General features: G+C 46.4%; 1 protein-coding gene and 2 long non-coding RNA genes across 3 annotated transcripts in view; 2 read left to right on the top strand and 1 right to left on the bottom strand.

Moving 5' to 3' along the window:
- The window catches only part of LOC144330421 (uncharacterized), a 117,591-nt gene that overhangs the window by 15,239 nt on the left and 85,810 nt on the right, over positions 1–16,542 (top strand). The gene's annotated exons all lie outside the window — the stretch shown is intronic.
- The window catches only part of DYNC1H1 (dynein cytoplasmic 1 heavy chain 1), a 93,567-nt gene that overhangs the window by 57,777 nt on the left and 19,248 nt on the right, over positions 1–16,542 (bottom strand). Inside the window, exons 6-16 of the mRNA XM_015144508.3 lie at positions 16,105–16,376; positions 15,786–16,013; positions 14,307–15,383; positions 13,429–13,608; positions 12,364–12,513; positions 7,922–8,068; positions 4,948–5,088; positions 4,408–4,584; positions 4,163–4,273; positions 3,959–4,078; positions 1,988–2,227 (exon numbers count right to left, since the gene is read on the bottom strand). Of these exons, the coding sequence (XP_014999994.2) occupies positions 1,988–2,227; positions 3,959–4,078; positions 4,163–4,273; positions 4,408–4,584; positions 4,948–5,088; positions 7,922–8,068; positions 12,364–12,513; positions 13,429–13,608; positions 14,307–15,383; positions 15,786–16,013; positions 16,105–16,376 (2,843 nt within the window). The remainder of the gene's footprint in view (positions 1–1,987; positions 2,228–3,958; positions 4,079–4,162; positions 4,274–4,407; positions 4,585–4,947; positions 5,089–7,921; positions 8,069–12,363; positions 12,514–13,428; positions 13,609–14,306; positions 15,384–15,785; positions 16,014–16,104; positions 16,377–16,542) is intronic.
- On the top strand, positions 8,755–12,994 carry LOC144330426 (uncharacterized). The gene is made up of 2 exons (XR_013396586.1): positions 8,755–9,793; positions 11,210–12,994. It is a non-coding gene; the product is annotated as an uncharacterized LOC144330426 (long non-coding RNA).

Below are 16,542 nucleotides of genomic sequence, written 5' to 3'. Positions count from 1 at the left end.
CTGGGCGTGGTGGCTCACGCCTGTAATCCCAGCACTTTGGGAGGCCGAGGTGGGTGGATTATGAGGTCAGGAGATCGAGACCATCCTGGCTAACACAGTGAAACCCCATCTCTACTAAAAAATACAAAAAATTTGCCAGGGGTGGTGGCAGGCGCCTGTAGTCCCAGCTACTCGCGAGGCTGAGGCAGGAGAATGGTGTGAACCCAGGAGGTGGAGCTTGCAGTGAGCTGAGATTGCGCCACTGCACTCCAGCCTGGGCGACAGAGCAAGACTCCGTTTCAAAAAAAAAAAAAAAAAAATTTTAACTCTAACACATTACTGGCACCAAGGTGAGGTGATAAAAAATATTCAAATTTTGATGACCAGAATCTTGCTATTACTACTCCACTCCTCCACTGGAGCAAGCACTCATAACCTAGCAGCAATAGCAGCACTGGCAAAAGCAGAGACCATCAAATCAAAATTAAAAACCAAGGACACAGTAGAACCCGCAGGGAGGGGCCCAGCAGCACGGCAGCGGTTACCGGCAGGATGGGACATTCACCAGCAGATCTTTGTGGAAGGCTCAATCTGTCACTGGCCTACTGTAGGAAACTTACATCCCCAAATGAGAAAAAGATTAATATTCAAAATATGTTCACATCTTTTCCATTTGTCTTTTCTATGCTTATATTCCATAAATAAATAAAAATTTAAAAATTTGAAAATTAGAAAGAAAACCACTCGCCTGGGACCCACGATAACCCAATGGGATCAGCATGTAGAGAGGAGAGGGCCCAGGCATTTGCATTTACACGCTCTCCAGATAATTTCATGCGCCCTTAGGAAACCACCAATACAAATAACAAGGGGAGCAGAACATAAAATACATACAATTTTGAATTCCACTCCCACTAAACCAAACACACCGTTATCTACTATCGCCTCCGCCATCAGCACGAGTTGCCAGCCCCCTTCCACACCACCCTCCCCGGCACGGCAGTAGCCACCAAGCCAGCGTCCTCTCATCCACTTCTGTCGCGGCAGCACTACCACCTGCCTTGCCTGTCTCTTCTGGCTCATTTTTTCTCTCTCCCACTGAGCGTGACTCCATGAAGGTAGGAGGCTCTTGTCCTTTTCACTCACTGCTATACCTCCACAACCTAGAACAATGCCTGGAACACAGCTGGTGCTCAATAAATGCTTGAATGCAAGAAGAAGAGTGGATGTGGCAGTTTCTGAGTGGTGGCAGGTTTAATGGCTACGGTAACGATGGCAACGGAACCTGCCTCCCCACAACCCACCAGCAGCACTGGCAAAAACAGAGACCATCCAACCAAAATCAAATTAACTAGCAGCAGAAGTGGGAAGCTTGGCCTTTGTCTACAGGAAATTAAATTCTAATTTCTGTGCATATCTACGTAAGAGAATGAATGATCTAAGAACAGAAAAACTTTAATCCTTGAAACCAGCTCCTGAATGCCATTCTGGGTAAAAAGAGGTCTAAGCTGGGCTTCATATTTTCACATTTACTATCTCCATCTGCTTTTTTAACTACAAAAAGGAAAAGAGTCTTCAGTACTGGAAAGCTCAGTCACAGCAAGGACTTTTAGGCTTGAAAGAAAGTCACCAGGCCGGGCGCGGTGGCTCAAGCCTGTAATCCCAGCACTTTGGGAGGCCGAGACGGGCGAATCACGAGGTCAGGAGATCGAGACCATCCTGGTTAATACGGTGAAACCCCGTCTCTACTGAAAAGTACAAAAAACTAGCTGGGCGAGGTGGCGGGCGCCTGTAGTCCCAGCTACTTGGGAGGCTGAGGCAGGAGAATGGCGTGAACCCGGGAGGCGGAGCTTGCAGTGAGCTGAGATCATGCCACTGCACTCCGGCCTGGGCGACAGAGCGAGACTCCGTCTCAAAAAATAAAAAAAACAAAAAAAAAAAGAAAGAAAGTCACCAAATCACACTGCTGGGTGAGGAGTCTCCTGGGTCCCCAACAGGCGGGACTCACCGTGACAGGCTTGGTCTTCTCCCAGTCGGTCAGCAGGTCAGTGGTGCGGCTTTCCACGGCCCGATCCTCCTGGACAATCTTCATTTGCAGGTTTGCCACCTGCTGCTGAATGGCAGAGTCCTTTCGCCGCATGATGTCATTGAAGGCTCCCCACTCTCCCTCGATGTTGTCAATATAAAGCCAGGAAGGTGGGAACTGGAATCTTTGCTTTTCCAGTAAGCGCTGGCCATTGCGGTAGAGCTTTGAGAGTTAACAAATAAATCAAATTTTTTCTTCTATAACAATGATAGAAATTATTAATTAGAGCCCCATGAAAGAGAAGGCACTTGATAGTTATAAAACATGCAAGACTGGCCGGACACAGTGGTTCTCGCCTGTAATCCCAGCACTTTGGGAGGCTGAGGCGGGTGGATTGCTTGAGTCCAGGAGTTTAAGACCAGCCTGGGCAACATGGCAGGACTTCGTTTCTACTTAAAAATAAAAAAATCAGCCGGGCATGGTGGCATGTATCTGTAAGCCCACCTACTCAAGAGGCTGAGGAGGAGATGTGAGGAGATTTGAGGAGGTTTGAGGAGATTGAGGCTGCAGTGAGCTAGGATCCTGCCACTGCACTCCAGCCTGGGTGACAGGTGAGATGCTGCCTCAAACAAAACAAAACACACAAGATCAATACATGTGCTCTTCTCCTAAAACCATTCATCCTAAGACATCATGGCCAGAGGGCGACTTCCTCTGAGAGCCCACTGCAGCTAGTCTGGGTGCTGCACTCCACTGCATCCGGATGGCCCCGGACAGGATACAAAGCAAGGTAGAGCTGGGCTTCACCCTTTATTCCAAGTTATTAAAAGGATACTTGGCCGGGCATGGTGGCTCACGCCTGTAATCCCAGCACTTTGGGAGGTCAAGGCGGGCAGATCACCTGAGGCCAGGAATTCGAGACCACCCTGGCCAACATGGAGAAACCCCGTCTCTACTAAAAATACAAAAACTAGTTGGGCATGGTGGTGGGTGCCTGTAATCCCAGCTACTTGGGAGGCTGAGGCAGGAGAATTGCTTGAACCTGGGAGGCAGAGGTTGCAGTAAGCCGAGATTGCACCACTGCGAGACTCCATCTCGGAAAACAACAACAACAAAAAACAGAAAAACCCAGATGCCAAGTATCTGCACTGAGTTTTTCATTATTTATTTAGCTTTTTGAGATGGAGTCTTGCTCTGTCACCCAGGCTGGAGTGCACTGGCACGATCTCAGCTCACTGCAACCTCCACCTCCCAGCTTCCAGCGATTCTCCTGCCTCAGCCTCCCGAGTAGCTGGGACTACAGGCACGTGCCACCACACTCAGGTAATTTTTTGTATATCTTTAGTAGAGATGGGGTTTTACCATATTGGCCAGGCTGGTCTCAAACTCCTGACTTCAGGTGATCTGCCCACCTCAGACTCCCAAAGTGCTGGGATCACAAGCGTGAGCCACCAAGCCTGGCCTGCACTGAGTTTTAACAAGCACATCAGGCTGTTGTAATAGAGATGATCTGTGGGCCATACTAAGAAAACAGTGCCTTAAGGGTTGAGTCAGGTCATTCTCTCAGAATGCAAAATACTATAGAAGCCAAATTAAACTAGAGATCTAGTGTGATTTTTAAATTTTTATTTATTTATTTTTTTGAGACAGTCTTGCTCTCTGTTGCCCAGGCTGGAGTGCGGTGGCGCCATCTCAGCTCACTGCAAGCTCCGCCTCTCAGGTTCATGCCATTCTCCTGCCTCAGCCTCCCGAGTAGCTGGGACTACAGGCACCCGCCACCACACCCGGCTAATTTTTTGTATTTTTAGTAGAGATGGGGTTTTACCGCATTAACCAGGATGGTCTTGATCTCCTGACCTTGTGATTCGCCCGCCTCGGCCTCCCAAACTGCTGGGATTACAGGCGTGAGCCATGGCGCCCAGCTGAAAATTTTTAAATATTCAGAGAACTCACCTCAACTTGCTTCTCAAACTGCTTGATCTTCCGTTTCAAAGACTGCACATAGGTGATGAAGGTCACTGCATCGGAGGTGCTGGCTGTGTCTACTGAGTGCTGCTCCAACTCTTGGCGGGACTGTTCAGAGAGAGGGGAGCATTTCATCACAGAGCCGGGGTTTACCAGTAGACTGGTTACAGAGACAGAGTCTTATGTCCTCACCTTTGAGATCTGGGAATGGAATTCCGTCATGTTTGATCCTAGCATCTGCCCAAATTTGCTAAGAACCTCCTTATGCCAAGAGTCATATTTCAAGTTCACCTTAGATTGTACCTGAGGGTGAAACAGCACACAACACATCATCAGCTCTTTTCTGCTGGCATTTATCCTTCCAATGAGTATCAGTCTAACAGAAATATTGCTTTTACACTTCCCTTGATACCTTTCAACTAGACAGCAGTGCTCACCTTGCCATAATCTATAACTACTGGTCCAAACTCTTTCTTGGTTTCCGCATTGTCAAAGGTTCCTCTGGCCTTCCTTATTTGGACCAGGAGAGCCTGCCATTTGTTGAGATCTTCTCCAAGTCTGTTATAGATGTTTTCAGCCTGCATATCCCATAAACACTGATACTGAAGCCAAACCTGCAAATGAAGAACACAGTTAAATAATAGTTTGAGTTTTCATTTTGTAGAATACTAGCACCTCTGACGTTCACATTTTCCATTAAGAAGGTTCATGTCTTTCACCACTGTTAGAGAAATTCTCATTTGAGATTCTCAGAATTTTCATATCAAAAAAGAATAAAACTTACTATTCTCGAATGTCATGGTTAAAACTCCAAAAGATGTATCCTAGCATTTACTCTCTGCTTTGAAAGAGCAAATATAATCCAGCGAACCACACATACAGTCAAGACCTTTTAGCTCCATGTTCTTTATATCTTGTACTCTTAAGCGTCTAGAATAGATCATATGCATATTTGAATGAAATTAGGAGTTTCTTACCTTGACATATTGCTCAACTTCAGTTACAATGCCCATGACAGCAGAATACGACTCTTCCAGGGCAACAGGGCCATCAGGCATCCGTGTTAAAGCATTCCGATAGAATTTCTCTTCCTCAGTCAATTCGTAATGTACACCCACCTGGCCAACCAAAGCCGAAATGAATGCAAGTAGTGTATATGAAAGCGGTAATCTAAGTGTCACCTTTTACTTAAATAAAATGAACCGAAAAAAAGCTCATGGCCAAAATGGCATTTAAGGGGTAACATCCACTTACCCTGGCCACAAGTAACCAGAAAGCCTACTTACATTTAATTCATCAAACCAATACAAGACACATTAATGACAACAGAGAAATGTGGCAATGCAAAAACAGCTGAAGAGTGCATGAAGCCATTTGCTCATTTTAACTGAGTGCTTGTTATGTGCCAGACACTATTCTAGGTACAAAAAGCAGATAAAAAAACCCCTGCTTACTTACACTCTATGGGAGGAGAGATGCGATTAGGGAATCAGCAAAACAGCCAGAATGTCAGGTGGTGAGAGGGAACTACGGAGCAGAATGAGGACGAGAGGGAGTGTGGGCGCAGCACGGGGAAGGCTGCATTTTCCTTTTTTTTTTTTTTTTTTTTTTTTTGAGACGGCGTCTCGCTCTGCCGCCCAGGCTGGGGTGCAGTGGCCGGATCTCCGCTCACTGCAAGCTCCGCCTCCTGGGTTCACGCCATTCTCCTGCCTCAGCCTCCCGAGTAGCTGGGACTACAGGCACCCGCCATCTTGCCTGGCTAGTTTTTCGTAGTTTTAGTAGAGACGGGGTTTCACCGTGTTGGCCAGGATGGTCTCCATCTCCCGACCTTGTGATCTGCCCGCCTCAGCCTCCCAAAGTGCTGGGATTACAGGCTTGAGCCACCGCGCCCGGCCTGAAGGCTGCATTTTCAATAGTGAGGTCAGGAAAGGCCTCGCTGAGAAGGGGAAAGTTGTGAGAAACCAGGAAGAGGGGAGGGGTAAGTTGTGAATATTTGCCGCCAAGGATTCTGAGTTGAGATCAACAAATGTGAAGGCGTAGGGGCAAGAGTCTACCAGCATGTTTGAGGACCAGCAAGACTGCAGTGTGACGGGGCAGAGCCAGTGAAGGAAGCAGCAGCAGCAGCTGAAGTCAGAGAAACAATAAGCAGCACATTACACGGGGCCCAGCAAGCTGCTGGGGCTTTGGTTTTCATGAGTGAGATAGGAAGTCATTCAAGGGCTCCGAAAAGAGTGTCAGGATTGACTCAGAATCTAAGACTTGCTTTGGCTGCTGTGTTGAAAACAGATTTTAGGGAGGCAAAGGCAGAGAGAACAGATAGGAGGGAACATGAATAATTCAAGTGAGAGGTGATGGTATCTTGTACGGAGTGGGTCCAGTGAACAGCTCGGCATTCATTTTCAAGAGACACACAATGGGAGGCAAGGACAACACCACGATTTTTGGCCTGAATGAGCTGAAGGATGGGAAGTGAAAGACTGAGGGAAGATCAAACTCGGGGAGGCAGGGCTCAAGAGGTGCTCAGTGTGACGCCACTCCCAGACAGCCAAGTGGAGATGCCATGCTGGCAGCTGGCCAGACAAGCCTGGATCGGGAGAAGAGGTCAGCTGGAGATATGAACACAGAGCTGTCAGCTTGCAGGTGGCATTTAAAGTCAGTAAGACTAGATGAGACCACAAAGACAGTGCACAGGAGTGGAGAGGGAATGGAACATTTAGAGGGAGTTTAAGGGGAAGGCAAAAGAGGAACCAATAAAGGAGACTAGCCACTGAAGTGGGAGGAGAACCAGGAGGCACGGTGTTCTGAAGAGTCCAGTGCATCACGCAGGAGGCAGCTTCCATCAAATCCTGCAGTTAAGAGGTGAGGCAAAGACAGAGAAGCCCACTAGTCAGCAGGGTGGGACCGCGGGCGATCACACAGAACAGTGCTGGAGGAGGCTGGATGAGCGCCTGAGAAGGGAGCTTCCTTATGAAGATTGCAGGGCACGTGGGGTCCCGTTTAGGTACTGAAAGAAGACCCAGAAGAGAGGGAAGAACAGCTGAACAAGAGTGAGGGGATGGGCTCTAGGGAACAAGGAGACTGCTGGCTTTAGTTTGTTAAATTTGGAGATAAGCAAGAGAATGATGCAAACAGAAACGAGGCTGGTCAAAAACAGAAGCATGATGAGAAAGACGCTAAGGATTGTATGTGGACTCCTTGAAGGGCAGAAGCCAATATCCAGAGCTTGGTTCTGATTAGCTGGACAGTGCCCAGCATTAGGTGAAACACTACCACGATTTTAGTCATAGGCAATTAACTACCTAAAAAAAAAAATCCTAAAAGATCTGAGTTTATGTTCAAAGTTAAGAAAAGGGATAATGTCTTAACAAGATCACTAAATTCTGGAAGAGTCTGCAATAGCAGAAGTTGTGCCATCTTTTTATTGAAAGCCACTGGTTCTGTTTAGAAGTGACACTGGGGACTAAATTGTCTTTTGAGCTTTCTTTTTGCTCTAAAAATTTACAAGTATATTATATCTGAGATTTGCTTTAAGATAATCTGGTGGGGGTGGAGAGGTAGGGAAGAAAATATAAATAACATTGGCCATATATTGATAAAGCTGTGTGGTGGGGGACTCTTGATTCCCTCAACTTTTGTGTATGTTTTAAAATTCCCCTAATAAAAAGTGGGGGGTGGGGAGGAGAGGGAGAAGCAGGAATTGAGATTCCCGAAGAAGCTCATGGACAGAAGTTCAAAGAGACTACTGAGACCAAGCTACAAATGCCAAGTAACTAGTTGGAAAAAGGTCAGGGCACAAAAAGCCTCCCTAACTTTCCCCTGGGATGTCTGGAGTTTGTAAACATCAAGAGCTTATGTAAAGAAGCACCATGAAGAAGCACCATGAAGAAGTGGTATCACGAGCCCATGAGAAGCCTGGTCAGAGGCGTGTGCTTCAAGTCGCCGAAGGCTTACCTGGTACCTCTGACTCTGGATCCTGGGGAGAGACAGGACAACCATCTTCCAGGCAAACATTTCCTGATACAGCTTGTATCTGCACTCTTCAATTGGCGGATTCAAGTAGATTACCTGATTGGTTATTCTTAGCTCATGAACGACATTCTGTGAGAGAAAGGTTTCATTTTTTACTCAGCAATCTATTTCAATACAATTTTTTTTGTTTTAAGACAGAGTTTCACTCTTATTGCCCAGGATGCAGTCCAATGGAGCAACCTTGGCTCACTGCAACCTCCGTCTCCAGGGTTCAAGTGATTCTCCTAAGCCTCCCAAGTAGCTGGGATTATGGGCATGTGCCACCACGCCCAGCTAATTATACATTTTTAGTAGAGATGGGTTTCAGCATGTTGGTCAGGCTGGTCTCAAACTCCTGATCTCAGGTGATCCACCTGCCTTAGCCTCCCAAAGTGTTGGGATTACAGGCGTGAGCCACCATGCCAAGTCCTTTGGTTTTTGTTTTCTTGAGATAGGGTCTCACTCTCTCACCCAGGCTGGAGTGTTGTGGCGACATGGCTCACTTGACATCCTGGGCTCAAGCAATCCTCCTGCCTCAGCCCCTCAGGTAGCTGGGACCACAGGCATGCACCATTACACCCAGCTGATTTTTGTTTTGTTTTTGTTTTTTTTGAGACGGAGTCTCACTCTGTCGCCAGGCTGGAGTGCAGTGGTACCATCTCGGCTCACTGCAAGCTCCGCCTCCGGGTTCAAGCCATTCTCCTGCCTCAGCCTCCCAAGAAGCTGGGACTACAGGCATGCACCACCATGCCCAGCTAATTTGTGTGTGTGTGGGGTTTTTTTTTTTTTCACTCTTGAAATACAGAATTTTATTTAGAAACTGTTTAAAATAGAAAAAAACCCTGTCAAGAAAGACCAGGTGGAAAAATGGGTTCCCAATAAAACGGAATTTTAGGGCAACAGAAGTCTAAGAGGCCACACAAAAGGAACAGCACCACTGCCGTCTGAACCATGGCTGGTCACTCACATTTTCTGGCACCGTTAATCACTGAGTCTGGTTTCCTCTGAACTCCACACAGCACGCACTACACAACAATTTTATCATACAACACTTGCTTTCTACACACATTTCAGGACAAGCTACCACCAGAAACAAATCAATACAAATACATCAGAGGCTGAACAATCTCAGTAGCAGGTGAGACACATTTTGCAGAATCCTGCCAAAAAAGGAAATGAATAGGCTGTGGGCAAAGCAAATGAGGGAGAGTTAAGGAATGAAATATTTTAAATATTAATAATTAATTAAGACACGGTACTGTATTTTCTGCAAAAGAAAATTAACATTTAGTAACACACTAATGAATTTTATCTCCAAAGAGATTAGTGCACGGCAAAATATTTGGATTACAGTGGAGAGCTGTGGACAGCAGACACTGAAAACACGCCAGTCTGGCAGATCCCAAGGTAACGATGGCCTTCACTGACCACTCCCTTTGCCAGAGGTCCAGAAAGAGCTTGCAGCATGATCACCTGCCTGCTGGACTTCCAACTCTAAGCATCAAACTTCAAGGAGCCAAAGAGGAGTCCCCAGTGGGCAAGGGGAGCAGAGAAGAGAAACGTGGTAAATGTAAACCTAAAAGACAGTAAAGGCCGGGCGCGGTGGCTCAAGCCTGTAATCCCAGCACTTTGGGAGGCCGAGACGGGCGGATCACGAGGTCAGGAGATCGAAACCATCCTGGCTAACACGGTGAAACCCCGTCTCTATTAAGAAATACAAAAAACTAGCCGGGCGAGGTGGCGGGCGCCTGTAGTCCCAGCTACTCGGGAGGCTGAGGCCGGAGAATGGCGTGAACCCGGGAGGCGGAGCTTGCAGTGAGCTGAGATCCGGCCACTGCACTCCAGCCTGGGCGACAGAGCGAGACTCCGTCTCAAAAAAAAAAAAAAAAAAAAAAAAGACAGTAAAATGGGATACAATCCCCATTCAAATCCCAGAGATGTGGGCAAGTCCCCAAAACTAGTTGTTAGATTAAAAAACTGAGCACACCTCACTTCCCCAAAAACATAATACATAGAAATTTCGGGGATAACTGGAAAAATAGAGAAACGCTCAGTGAAAACTGAGCTCTTCAACTCGAACATCTCAGGGCTGAAACACATCCTCTATTATCCAGGCAACGATGCCTCTTGCTTTTTAGCAGGAATGCAATTGGTCAATGACACCAAATAACTTTACAGGGCAACTTTTAAAATGTTCCTTTTAGACCAAGGCCTAGGCCTAGCCTTGCAAGACCTGTGACAGCAGCTTCCAAAGGTTCCAAGGTCTGGCCCTTCCTTCTCAGACACGATGTCAAACGCAAAATCTCCTGTCATGTTACATTTTATATTTTGAAATATGGAAGCATATTTTGAATACTCTTAAGGCATTTATTTATTACAGCATTCTCTGATTTCACATTAGCTTAAAATTGAGTCTTTCCATTTCTCCACTGAGGTGGCCACCTCAGCACATTACACAACACCTTCTCCCACACTCAGTGTGACCTGCATCCACACGGTCAGCCCCACGGCCAGCCTCTTTGTCTCCCAGGTGAACCAACTACATGTTAATACTGCTCTGCTACAAGGTAAAAGCTCCTACCTCAAACTTACTGGAAAAGGAGTGAAACGTCTGCAAAGTGCTCTTTAAGAAGAGGCACTTTTTGCTTATGAAAAGAAACCAGTGAGTCCTCTAAGGATAACGAAAGTGCTCTAAGGATAACAGGTACTCAATGAACCTTCATCTGATGGGACATAAGTATACGACGATGTCTCAATATAACGACCTTGAGACCTGAGAAACTAGCACCACTGAAGCAGTGATACAAGTCAGGTTATCAGTTGTCGGGCAATGACTCAGGTTGACCAAGGTCAGGTAAGTCTGTGCCACCTGCCAGTGCTTTAAGCTAAACAAGAATTCCAACTTAGTCTCCACTAGACAGTCATGTGTTGCTGAACAACAGGGACACGTTCTGAGAATCACGGTTAGGCGATTCTGTCACTGTGCAAACTCCACAGCATGTACCTACACAAGTCGAGCTGACAGAGCTGACTGCCCACCTAGGCTACGTGGCATGGCCGATCGCTCCTGGGCTGCAAATCTGCACAGCATGGTACTGTACTGAATACTGCAGGCAACTGGAACACAATGGTAAGTATCTGTGTATCTAAACATATTTCAACATAGAAAACGGACAGTAACGGGAGGCTGAGGCAGGAGAATGGTGTAAACCCGGGAGGCGGAGCTTGCAGTGAGCTGAGATCCGGCCACTGCACTCCAGCCTGGGCAACAGAGCGAGACTCCGTCTCAAAAAAAAAAAGAAAAGAAAAAGAAAAGGGACAGTAAAAATATGGTATTGTAATCTTCAGGACCACCATTGTATATGTGGTCTGTCGTTGACTGAAATGTCATTATGCAGTGCATGACTGTAATTGCATCAATTCAGAAACACTCATTTGCTTCTCTGGGACTTGGTATTCTAAAAAGTATGCTCTGGGGATGAATATCCAATAATAGTAATAGTCAAAGGTAAAAACAGAAATATTCAAAAATGAAAACATTTTTCAAGTATAAGGGAAAAAAATAAAAAGGTAAAGTGTAGGTAGGGAAACAAAGCCAACTGTTTCTCCCAGATCAAAGATTTTACTGTTTTGTGAGGCCTTTTTATTGGTGAATATAACACAAATACTACAAACACTTACTGTAAGGTGGATTCCTTCGTAACCACCACCAACAGCAGCAGATAGGGCCTGCTTACACAGTGCTAGTTGACAGAAGCATTCAGTTGTGTAGAAAGCTTGCTAAGCTCCACACCAATGGGGAAGAGATGGCTCGGGAGGCACAGACTACTACTCTGTGCGGTGGCCACTGTGTGCCACCTTCTTCCCAGGGATGTGGACTGAGACCTTTGTTAAAACAGTAGAGTACGTTTCAACGTCACGGTCTGAACACTTTCTTCTGGTGGATTACCTGCAGTTCTTGAAATAATTTACTGCATGAATGTTGGGTAAGACATTTTTTTCCACAGTGTAGTTTTCTTTTCTAAAATTTAATTTTTCATTTTTTAGGACTTAAAATAATTATTTTAGACTTACAGGAGAGTTGCAAGGGAAGTACAAGGAGTTGCCACATATCCTCCACCAGCTTTCTCTAATGTTAACATCTCACATGAGAGTGAGGGATTTTGGAAAAGGAGCGCAGAGGTGACCTGCCCTTCCCTTCCCATCACATCACATCGGAGGGCACATGACACCTGCACATCGCCCGGGTGAGGCTGACCTTCATCACCTGGTTAAGGTGGCATCTGCCAGGTGTCCACACTAAGTGACCTTTTCATAGGTGCTTTTTAACGGGAGAGTTTTGTTATTGTACTTACTAGCAAATAGAATGCCGCAGAAGTACTCACTTTGATCTTTGGCTCTCCACCAGGCTTGTGACTAACTTGTGGAGCATCCGTATCCATGTCAACTTCTGCTTTATCTTCAGCTTGTCCAAGAAGAACCTGGGTCCAAGCTCTTAGGCCAGCTTGCAGACGGACGCCCAATATTCTTTCAATCTACAGACAATGTTATATCAGAGAATAGTGTTTCTTCTAAAAGTTAGCTCACAAAGCAAGTTAATTAGAAAGTGGTAGGTGTTTCAGATCAAAGATACACAGTTCCTAACTATAAGCCTTCATCTCTCTCTTCTCAGAATCTCACTTTCTCCCAGCCGCAGATCACTTGTTAGGCTGTGTTCTCCATCTTTGGATACCGAATCACCAATCCTTCACAACCTGTAACCTCTGCTATAAAATATCCTCCTCCCCAGCACTCTCCTCTGGCGTGCTCTCTGAAGTCCACCAATGAGAAAAGGAATGGATTGGTAAGCGTGAAGAAAAGCAAGGAAGGGCAAATAGGAAGCTATCAAATATCCAGCAAATAAAGGGAGCACTTTCTCCTCCCTCCTGTCTCCCTGCTTCCAACTTAAACTTGATGTGAGTACTGACATGCAGTATCATAATTCAGTTCCTTTTTTGTGTGTGTGACAGGGTCTCACTCTGCCACACAGGCTGGAGTGCAGTGGTGCAATCTCAGCTCACTGCAACCTCCGCCTCCTGGGCTCAAGTGACCTCCCGCCTCAGCTTCCTGAGTAGCTGGGACTACAGGTGCTCGTCACCACACCTGGCTAGTTTTTGTATTTATAGTAGAGATAGGGTCTTGCTATGTTGCCCATGCTGGTCTTGAACTCCTGGGCTCAAGCGATCTGCCTGCCTCGGCCTCTCAAAATGCTAGGATTACAGGCATGATGAGCCACTGTGCCTGGCCACAATTCAGTTCTATCATTAGTTAAATGAGAGAGATTTTGGAGGGGAAGTGAACTATCACAGATAATTTCCAGGGAAAAATACTTTTTAGTGACAAACTAACAAACTTACTGGAGGGTAAGCAGAAGAAAAAGGAGGAACACGCAAGCAAATTCTAACCCTTACCTCCATGTCAAGCTTGTTGACCCAGATGGGCAAATTGGAATAGGAGTGCAGATTTAAGTCATCCACTGCTTTCTGGACTCTGTTCAAGATCTCTGAGAATGTCTTATGGTCATACATACAAGTTTCCAAGGAACGGACCTCTAGGTCTATTTTTTCTTCAATGATCAGCAGATCATCCACCTGAAGGAAGAAATATTTAATATTTAAAACACCCACTCACACTCTGTTCCTTTATTCTCACACCACGTTCTCCTCGGGTATTATACATTGACAAATGCTCCAGGCAGTTCTTCCATAAGTAGCTAATCCTAGCTGCTGGGGTGAGAACACTAATCCCCACTCGCATGTCCTTGCAGAGGGAAGGAAAATGCATGGAGCCTCCCCAGCTTCTCTTCCCTTACTCCCACTCACGGGAGGGGTGGCCTCTGACGGGTAAATGTGGGAGAAGGAAACAAACGTGCTCTGTTCAGCTCCTCCTGTGACTGGTGAGCCAGCCTCGCTGTCGTATGTGTCTGCTCTGCTGGCAGCCGCGGGCTCTGGGTAGGTCATTAGCAGGCCTCCATGGCTGCAGACCTAGAGCCTGCTCTGCATTCAGCTGCATCAGCAATAACACTGCATTCTGCTCTCTGTCAGACTCCTGTGTCCTTTAGCTCTCCACTTGTTTCTAAACTCAGGTTGTTACTTAATGGCCTCCCTGAAGCCCCAGCACCACCTAACAGCCTGGTGAGTACAAAGGGTCGTCCTCCCTTGCAGCTCACACGGCTGTATGCTGCATCAACCATGCATGCCTTCTTCGGGAGACCTGGTGTTTTAGCTGAGCTCGCTATTGCCGTGCTTCATTCGTTACCAGGACGCCTGAGGATTACACGAGAGCGTACCTTTTCTTGGAAGTTGAAGACAGTCTCTGCTAAGCGCTGTACATACGGGTCAAGTTTGTAGGATTCCCACACCAACGCAATGCCTTCTGCGATCAGGGCCTGCACTTCCTTTTTCAAGCCAGCCACCAAAAGCGAAATGGTGTTCCGCTCCTCCACCTTCTCGCAGGTCCGTTCATAGGTACGAACGCTCTCGATCAGTGAGATGGCAAATGGGTAAAGCTGGTTTGCTTGATGGGCTTTGTTCACAATCGCCAGTGGGACTCGGAAACCAAGCCACTTGAGGTTCCGGACTTCTTTGGATAGTGTGATAATCTCAGGAAGAAAGTTAACTTTCAGCTTAAGCACATTTCCAGTTCGGCCCCGAACCCGAGTACTTTCAATAGTGAAAATGCGCCCCGAGACACCGAGGTTGCGCTGCTGCACCTTCCTTGCCCAGTCATCAAAGATCTCCTGTGTGTTAAGCTTCATACGGAAGCTGTCTCCATCCTGCTTCAGCTTCTGCCCCTCCACGTGATTTTCCCAGCCCTTGCCGAGGACATCTTCCACCCGCTTCATGTAGGCTGTCAGCTGCCTGTCGATCTGTTTAGCCCAGATGATAGACCCCGACACAGGGGGCAAGTCACGAACATGACTCATCTTACAAGCCTGACTCTGTGGGTACTGGACCTTGAACTTGTCGTGAAGAGACTCGATGTCATCTTTCACACGCTGGATCAGCTGGGTCTGGTATTCGCGAATGGCCCCACGGATGTGAGGTCTGACAAACAGTGCATTAAACCTCGAGAAAATCCTGAACATCTCGTTGGCATTCTTGGCTGTGCCAAGCTGATCTCGAAGGCGAGCAGTGATCCGGGTCTCCACTCTGTCGATCCTCTCATCGTACCTCTTCATCGCAGCCTCCCAGGCTTCCGTGCCCTCTTTGGAAACATCCAGCCCGTCCACTTCCTTGACGTTTTCATAAGCAAGGTTTACTTCCTCAATGGCATTCGCATCTGCAGCATCAAAGAGAACCTCAGCCACTTTCATATCTTGGGGTTCGGGGACCTCTCCTTGATTCTGTTGTGCAACTGCTGTGACCTAAAGGAGAAAGATATGTAATCAAGAAATGCTGACCAATGAAGGCTTTAAAATTTATTTTAAACTGGGCACAATGGCTCACGCCTATAATCCCAGCACTTTGGGAGGGTGAGGCGGGTGGATCACCTGAGGTCAGGAGTTCGAGACCAGCCTGGCCAACATGGTGAAAGCCTATCTCTACTTAAAATATAAACAATTAGCCGGGCATGGTGACAGGCGCCTGTAATCCCAGCTACTCGGGAGGCTGAGGCAGGAGAATCGCTTGAACCCAGGATGTTGCGGAGGTTGCGGTGAGCCGAGATTGCGCCACCGCACTCCAGCCTGGGCAACAAGAGTGAAACTTCATCTCAAAAAACAAACAAACAAAGAAAAACCCACAAATTTTTAGAATGCAAATCGTACCTGCGGCCTCAGGACCCTGACGATAACAGCTCTCAGCTGTTCATGCTGGCGTCTGAATTTCCTCATCTGGTCAAGGCGCGCCTGCAGCTTCCTGTGGGCAGGGTTGATACGCCACACCATCTTCAGATTTTCTTCCCTTTTTCTTTTGACGATGTCTCTCAACAGTACCTGCAGTTTCTCATACTCATCGTCCCAAGTCTGAAACACTTCGAAGCATGCCACCATAACCTAGGGTACAATTTCAAAAATGAGGCTTATTACTAAGACATATTTTCATCTAAATGTCTTGAGGTTAGTTTTCTAATACATTCAAACTTACTTTTTCAAATTCTTCATAAGCAACATGCATCAATTTCCTAGTGCCCAATACTTTGAGTAATTGAGAACTCAAGTCTCTTGAAATTGCCTCCACTAAACGCAGTGCCCTCTGAATAGGATATTTTGTGTTTCGGATCTTTCTCAAATGGGTGAAAATGGCAACAAGTGCCTGTCTTATTTTGTCCAGCTCTGTGGCAGACAGCAAATCATTCAGAGGGAAATCTTTCATCAGAGGATTATAGTCATTCACGGTTTCCAAAGCCTGTTTTAGACCTATATTAACAGAGAAAGAGTTAATGGTTTTCACATAAAGTAACAAAACTAAGTAAACTAAAATGTGCAATTACAATGGAACATTTTGATGTTGCAAAAGATCTAGCGAGACAAAAACCACTCACATTTGAAAAAATGTTATTAACAGGATAACTCTAGCGTTGTT

This window comes from Macaca mulatta, chromosome 7 (genome assembly GCF_049350105.2).
Source record: "Macaca mulatta isolate MMU2019108-1 chromosome 7, T2T-MMU8v2.0, whole genome shotgun sequence".
NCBI classification, from domain to species: domain Eukaryota; kingdom Metazoa; phylum Chordata; class Mammalia; order Primates; family Cercopithecidae; genus Macaca; species Macaca mulatta.
Note: the sequence above shows the minus strand (reverse complement) of the source record. Positions and strands in the feature narration are given on the sequence as shown.